General features: G+C 34.5%; 1 protein-coding gene across 1 annotated transcript; it reads right to left on the bottom strand.

Moving 5' to 3' along the window:
• Nucleotides 1–587: 587 nt before the first annotated feature.
• Nucleotides 588–7,038, bottom strand: LOC143576157 (ATP-dependent 6-phosphofructokinase 6-like). The gene is made up of 14 exons (XM_077060320.1): nt 6,843–7,038; nt 5,200–5,453; nt 4,866–4,912; nt 4,737–4,776; nt 4,573–4,635; nt 4,310–4,447; nt 4,065–4,223; nt 3,922–3,975; nt 3,767–3,835; nt 1,917–2,046; nt 1,565–1,833; nt 1,446–1,494; nt 1,203–1,357; nt 588–1,011 (listed from the first exon to the last, which is right to left on the bottom strand). Exons 1-14 carry the CDS (start codon nt 7,036–7,038, stop codon nt 835–837), a joined length of 1,800 nt encoding a protein of 599 aa, XP_076916435.1. The 3' UTR covers nt 588–834.
• Between the last annotated feature and the right edge of the window lie 991 nt (nt 7,039–8,029).

The following is an 8,029-nucleotide window of genomic DNA, read 5'->3' as shown; positions in this document are numbered from 1 at the left end:
AAACGGTAATAGCAGGAACTTTGGGATACATTGCACCAGGTATTTTCATATGCTGCTTTTATGTCAATTAACTGTTACAATTTTGTTAATGATCCTTTGGTATATATTTGTCGTGTAGAGCTTTCCTATAGCCTGATTGTGACGGAGAAATGTGACGTGTATAGCTTTGGGGTTGTGGCATTTGAGATTATTTAAATCCAATTTACCTTCAAAATTGAAAAAACTATAATTTTTTTTTTCATATAATTAAAATGTATGTAATAACTTAAGAAATATATTAACGGGACAACAAGACAACATAGTCTAACTAGAGTAAGGCAACAGAACTCTCCAATTTAAAATTTGCAATGGCCTAAACACAAGAAAGTATTATTTTAAAATAAAATAAAATAATAATAATAATAATAATAATATATTAACAAGACAATCACCAAAGTGTTCATCTATTTACATTAAATTTTGCTTGTATGATCAAATTATTTTATATATTGGGATTTTTATCACACACATATTTGAAATTCAAACTTATACATAAATGTAAATGGAACTATAATACACATCCACACACAAAAGAAAATATAGCAACTTAACCCATCAAATGTAACACCAGTCACAAACTAGTGCCAAAATCATCTCACTTAACTAGTACTAATAATAATATTTCAATACACCAGAACTCGGTTTCATTTAAGTTTCTGGGAGACTTAAATCCTTTCACAAATAAGTAACATTATCACGAAAATTCTGCAAAAACTTGTGAACTGCATCCACGAAACCAAGTTTGTGGTGCTATTATTTTTGTGCATGCATTAAAAACCTTCTTAAGTTTATGATTTAGGCATCGTTTGCCTTGCTGTTGTCTCCATCAGGTAACTGAGTTGGCGGCTCTTCTAGTTTCTGGACTTCAGCAATGTCTTTTGGTCGCAAAAAGCTCGGTTGATTGGTGGATGACAGAAGCCTGGCCCACATTCTATCGGTAATCACAACGTTGTTCTGCTTTTCAGTGATACGCTGCATGAAAATATAAGTTTGGTTATAAGACTTAACAGCGTTGGTTTAGACAATTTTAGGAACTTTAATATCCAAAAATTATCTTAGAAAACCTATCATGAAAAAATAAGAAAGTATAGCGGTTTTTTACAATATTAACCCTTAAGAAAAACACATATAAGAACAAGTTTTTGGTATCATATATAACTTACATTAAACGGAATATAAGTCTGTCTACCATTGACAAGCCCACTTGTGAAGCCCGTGTAGCCCGCCATCACTCCATGAACACAGCTTTGAGCAAGGAGAGTGCAGTACACGTTATCAGATGCATTACTCGGAACAGCACGGATCATGTAAGTTGGATCTGCCATTATGCATTCAGACAAGGGTGGGTATATTAGTCAAAACAACATCACCAAACACCTTCCAAAGCATAAAGTGTAATTAATTACCTATGTATTTAAGTGTAATGGGCATCGAAGGTATATTCGCAAAGTGAGCCTACAAAAAAGGGCATTTTAGTAAATTACCAAAAAGGGTATTTTAGTCAAAAATGTTTATGAATGAATACCTTGATTTTATCAGAAATCCATAATCCAACATCTTGAAGAAGTTTGTTTCCAGAAGCATCTTTTGCAGTTGAAGTTTTAAGGTTTTCTGCTGCAAGAAGTTCTTGACCCGCACCTTCTGCCACAACAATAACCATGTGTCCGTTGTCTTTGAGACGCTTTTCCACATATTCCAAAAGCCCACCTTCGCCCTCGAGGTAAAAGGGCGATTCGGGAATTAGACATAAATCAACATCTCGGCTTGCCAATGTTGCATACATCGCGATGAATCCTGAAACATAATAATGATATGACCACTAACAATTTGTTATGAAGAAGATAGTTAAAATAGAAAGAAAGTCAAAATAGGCATACCACTATAGCGACCCATAAGTTTGACCACCCCTATACCGTTCTCAGCGCTTTCAGCCTCCACGTGTGCAGCATTAATGGCACGCTGAGCCTCTTCAACAGCAGTATCAAAACCAAATGACTTATCAATGACCTGGAATATAAACATAAAACATATATTATCAGTATATGAAATACTGTGTTATGTTAGAACATGTTTAATGCATGACCACGAAGATAAGATACAGCTAATTCAGGAAGCAGCATGAACAGAGCAAGTTCGTGCTCGTTCATTTAACTTTAACGAAACAAACGATCAAACAATCAATCAATCAATCAATCAATCATACCCAGTAAAATCCCACCGACAGCAAAGCTATAAGTAGGGTCTGGGGAGGGTGGGATGTAGGCACACCGTACCTCTATTCAAAGGAATAAAGAGGTGGCTTCCAGAGAGACCCTCGGCTCTAAGTACATGTGTATGAAGCAAAATAAAGGAAATCAAAGTTTAACAGTTATATAAAAACTACTACTAATTATAATAATATTAATAATAAGATCACAGTTTAACAGCTATATAAAAGCTAATAATAATTATAATAATAATAATAATAATATATGTAAGGGAAATACCATTATGGTATGTGACCTAAATAAGTTAAGTCTAAGCCCTAAGGTATTCAATTCTCTCTAAAAATCCTTAACTTTAATTCTACTTCTCCACGAATTCCTATCCTCAACCATGTCCTCGGAGAGGTTTAGGTCTATCAAATCATGCCTAATCCTCTCATCCCAAGTCAATTTCGGTCGTCCTCTACCCCTCCTCCCCTCTATAGTAATGTTTTCTACGGATCTAACAGGATTCGTCGTCTGTCTTCTCTTTACATGTCCAAACCATCTCAATCTCCACTCTCTTATCTTGTCTGCTATGTTCGCCACCCCTAATCTCTCGCGAAACACAACGTTTCTTATTCGGTCTAGCCTTGTGTGCCCACACATCCAACGTAGCATTCTCATTTCTGCTACCTCCATCTTCCGCACTTGTGCCTTCTTGATGGCCCAACAATCTGTTCCATATAGCATTGCAGGTCTAACTGCCACCCTATAGAATTTTCCCTTTAGTTTAGTCGGGAAACTCTTGTCGCACAATATACCTGTGGCTGCTTTCCATCTACACCATCCTACCTGAACTCGGTGGGTCACATCACTGTCTAATTCCCCATCGCTCTGTACAAATGATCCTAAATACTTGAACTTCGTTACCTGCGGGACCACCTGACCTTCAATTGTAATCTGTGCGTCTTCATTGTCGTTTATCCCACCAAAATCACAATGGAGGTACTCCGTCTTAGATCGGCTAATCTTTAAACCTTTGAAACAAACGATCAAACATGAACAATTAAACAAACCAGGGTTTTGTTCTTGTTGGTGTTCGTACATTCAGAAAATGAACATGTCTGTGTTCATTTATGTTTATTCGTTAACAGGATAAATTAACGAGCATAGCTGAGCTAAAACCAGTTAAAAATAAGGTGAAGAACAGTGTGTTAGGCCTAAAAAGTTATTAAAACTAGACTAAGTTGTAATGGGCCTAAAAATTTTAAATAAATATATAACAAAAAATAAACAAACATAAACGAACGAACATAAACAACTTTAAATGACTAAATAAACAAACGTAAATGGAGTTTCACGAACATAAATGAATGAACAAGGCATGTCCTCATGTTCGTCTTAACTAAATAAACAAAATTTTTATTCATGTTCGTTTGTCTATTAACTTCCCGCCGAACAGTTCATGAACTATTCATTAAATGTTCGGTCCATTACACACCTACACAAAATTATTATTATAGGAATAGGAATGCAAGTACCGGAATGTCATTATCAATTGTCTTAGGAATCCCAGCCACTACAGCCTTAAGCCCACGCCGTCTCACTTCCTGCACAATTTAACAAAATTGCTTTAACTTTTATAAAATTCCTGAGTTTATAAAAGAAGAAAAGGGTCATTTAAGCACTTTATTACCTGATAAATAACTGCTGCTCCCTTCTGAGTACCATCACCTCCAATTATATAAACCTAAAACATAACCCTCGTTTATTTAAACAACTAAATGCTTAAAAAAGCTATATACTTAATATTACATGTGGGCATATATGAAAACACACCTGGTTGATACCGCGATCCTGAATACTGTCAACTATCTTTGGTTTATCGTGGCCCCCACGAGACGTACCAATAATCGTACCACCACGTTTATGAATGTCATTCACAACCTTTGGAGTCAAAGTGATGGTGTTTTTCGAGTAAAAGCCTCTATACCCTCCCTGCACCAAAACATTATAAAACTTAGACCTTGATGTCATGATGTCAAAAGTTATATAACAATAATAATAATAATAATAAGACTTACATCTATACCAAGAACTCTGGTGACACCATACATGTGATAAAGTGCACAAACAATTTCCCTAATAACTGTATTCAGCCCGGGACATAAACCACCACATGTTACTATAGCAGCATGCACCTCATCGGGTGCAAAATAAACCTGCACCAAATTGAAAACTCTACTTTAGCGAAACCAATGTTAACAATCCACTCGTTAGAGATAAGAACGTAGCCTAATAACGTAAATCAACTCCTTCATAATAAAATAAGTCAAAAACAACATACCCTTTGGCGGGGTCCAGCACGCCGGAAATGTGTCCCTCTTGGACCATCCTTGTGAACAACAACCTACAACAAGTCATAACAAGATAGCCATGTCATCACCGGTCAATGGTCAAACTTAGAACTGTCAATATTATACAAAAAGCATAAAAAATATCGCAACCGACCTTTTGAGGCACGGTATCATCCGCATCAACAAAGTACTGCCTGTGATCCATCATAGGTTACACATTAATATAACATAAACAGATTCAACAAAAAGATAATTACAAGTATTTCTTGAAGATGCATCTTACTTCACAACCGAATACGCAGGATTCGAACGCAACGGGTTAGGATAAGTCTGCAGAAATCAAAAAACAAACTGACATTATAACATCATTAACAACATTTGACTTTAATAACCGGTCAACCACATGTTCATCATTTCATCAATTTTTTTCATAATTAACATCCAAATCTCAGTATATCAAAACCCTAAAAATCAAATCCATCAAACCCATTCACATTATTACACAACAGATCTAAAAACCCCCAACCCAAAAAAAAAAAAAAAAAAAAAAGACCCAAAAGTCAAAGCAACAACTACAGCATAATATGCTGTAATAAAATGAATAAAAGTAAACTTACAGGGAGATGAGGGATGTAATCAGTTAAGTGAGGCACATCTTCAAGCACATATCCTGCATCCCCTGTTTCAACTTTCATCTGACAACTGATATTATTATTATTATTATTATTATTATTATTATTATTATTATTATTATTATTATTATTATCCATAACTACTTGTGAATTAGCAGATGGGTTTACTTCGATTCGATCTTTTTCCTTCTGGGGTTTATTTTTATGTGTGATTGGATTGATTACAGACGAATCGGATGCTGTGTGAAAAGTAAATATTTATATGGAAAGAGTTTGACGACACGGGTACTTAAAATGTTTAAAGATCTCTCTCACATATAAAAGGCTTAATAATAATAATAATCAAGATTAGAAATAATAAAGTTTATATATTTCTATAATAATAATAAAGATTAAAGATCTTAAATAATGGAGCCTTTTTTTTCTAGATTTCAGAAACAGGTGGCGTAGGAATGAATGAATATTGGAACCGAGACACAGACCCTGGGAGGTTTATTGTGTGCTGGTTATTATTAAACACCACAAATAGTCTCTGGTTTTTTGCTTTTAGTCCTCATTATTCTAGAACATGTTTTTTGTTATTAACTTTTAAGTTTTATAAATAAATATAATTAATTTAAGTAGAGTTCATAGATAACGGAGACTATGCGTATGATTTCTTTTGTTGGATTGAATCTCGTATACGCTCTTTTGTTAACATGAAACACTGTCTTTTTTATTACCGTGTGGTCGTAGGCGTTAGATACAAACTACGAAGTTAATCATTTTATATGATCGAAAAAAATATTCTTATGAGTGGTTTGTATGTTTGAAATGTCACTTAATCAAATTCGACTATTTTAAGCAAAATTTCGTTCTTTTATTTTTACAAGTATGTGTATTTTATAAAAAGTATATTTAAAGGAGTTTGGTTTCCTTTTATAGTTTTACCTATGTAAAATGAGTAAAAATCTTGAAAAACAACATAATTTCTATTTTTCTTATAGTATATAAATATTGGTTTTTATTGTATTAACATAATTAAATATGATAAAATGTCGATACTTTTATTTTAGAAAAAGTTCATATATTTTAGACCCTTTACTATCTTTTGGGGTTATCCTTAACCTCTTGACTAGTTCTTTCGAGTATTGTTGATTAACTATTGAGGTCTGGAACTATCTCATAATTTCAAGTGTTCGTTTCTAATAGAGTATTTTTAAATAGTATTGTTAATATTAATTGTTTATTTCATTATTCTTAATATACTATATTCTCTTTTATATTTATATAGTTAAAAGCTAAACCAGCACTGATTTATACATCATATTTACACATCATGTATCTTTTTCAATAATATGTGTCATGTCATCAATTAAACACTTCCTTGTGAGACATGAGGAATGCGCTATAAAACCCCACTCTAAGGGTTCTAGTAACTCAAAACGAGAACTAACTTCATTAACTGGTTACAATCTTAAATTACCTGATAAACCATAGGCTTACCTTACCATGTTACCAAATTTCTTAAACAAACTAATGCCTTCCATGTCGTGATCATTTTAACACAATCCCGCTTTCATTTCAAATCCAATCGGTTGTCACCAATTTTAGCCTAACACTATTTCATACTCTAAGTGAGTACCAACCATCCATGTTGTTTTGGCCCCATTTAGAGAAAACAAAAGCGACATTTTTCAAGCAAACAAATGAAAGCTCGGACGAACAAATGAAAACCACAACAGGTAAAAGAAGACTAGAATGAGGGACTCGCCTCCTTGAATCCCACGAGTCCCTGATAGCCTCGTTCAAATAAAACAAAATGCCACTACTCGTTGCTACCATACAGTGAAAATAAACGCAACATTTTTCAAGCAAACAAATTAAAGACCAAACGAACAAATGAGAACCACAACGAGTAAAAGAAAACTAAAATGAGAGACCCGCCCTCCATAATAATCCCATGAATCCCTAATAGTCCCGTTCAATGAAACAAAACGGCACCGGTCTTTGCTACCCCTGTTAAGTGAAAACAAAAGCGATACTTTTAAACGAACAAATAGAAGCCCAAACGAACAAATGAAAACTACAACGAGTAAAAGAAGACTAGAATGAGGGACTCATATCCTTAATTATCTCAAAATTTCATAATAGCCATGTTCAATGAAAACAAAATCCCATCAGACGCTGCTAGCCCCGTTTAGTGAAATCATAAGCGGCGGGTTTCAAACGAACAGGAAACCCAAACAAACACATGGAAACCACAACAAGTAAAAGAAGACTAGAATGAGGGACTTACCTCCTTAATCATCTCAGAAGTCCCTAATAGCACCAATCATTGAAAACAAAAGAGCATCTATCACCACTAGCCCCGGTTAATGAAAATCATTGCAACACTTTACAAACAAACAAAAGAAAGCCCAAACGGATAAACGAAACCCATAACGAGTAAAAGAAAGACTAGAATGAGGGAAACACCTCTTTAATCATCCCGCAAGTCCCTGATAGCTCGTTCAATGAAAAAAAATCCCACCACATTTAGTGAAAACTGAATAAACACTTTTCAAACGAACAAATTGAAGCTCAAACGAACAAATGGAAACCACAGCGAGTTAAAGAAGACTTGAATGAGAGAATAACCTCCTTAACCATCCCACGAATCCCTAGCAACCCTGTTCAGTGAAAACAAAAGGCCACTAGTCGTTAATATCCTCACTTAGTTAAAATAAGAGCGACACTTTCCAAACGAACAAATGGAAGTTTAAACGAACATATGGAAACCACAAGGAGTAAAAGAAGACTAAGATGAGGGACTCTATAACACCCTGGCTTTAAG

Source organism: Bidens hawaiensis, unplaced genomic scaffold, assembly GCF_021521415.1.
Source record: "Bidens hawaiensis isolate Kalapana, Puna unplaced genomic scaffold, B.hawaiensis_p1.1 tig00028006_1, whole genome shotgun sequence".
Classification (NCBI taxonomy): domain Eukaryota; kingdom Viridiplantae; phylum Streptophyta; class Magnoliopsida; order Asterales; family Asteraceae; genus Bidens; species Bidens hawaiensis.
Note: the sequence above shows the minus strand (reverse complement) of the source record. Positions and strands in the feature narration are given on the sequence as shown.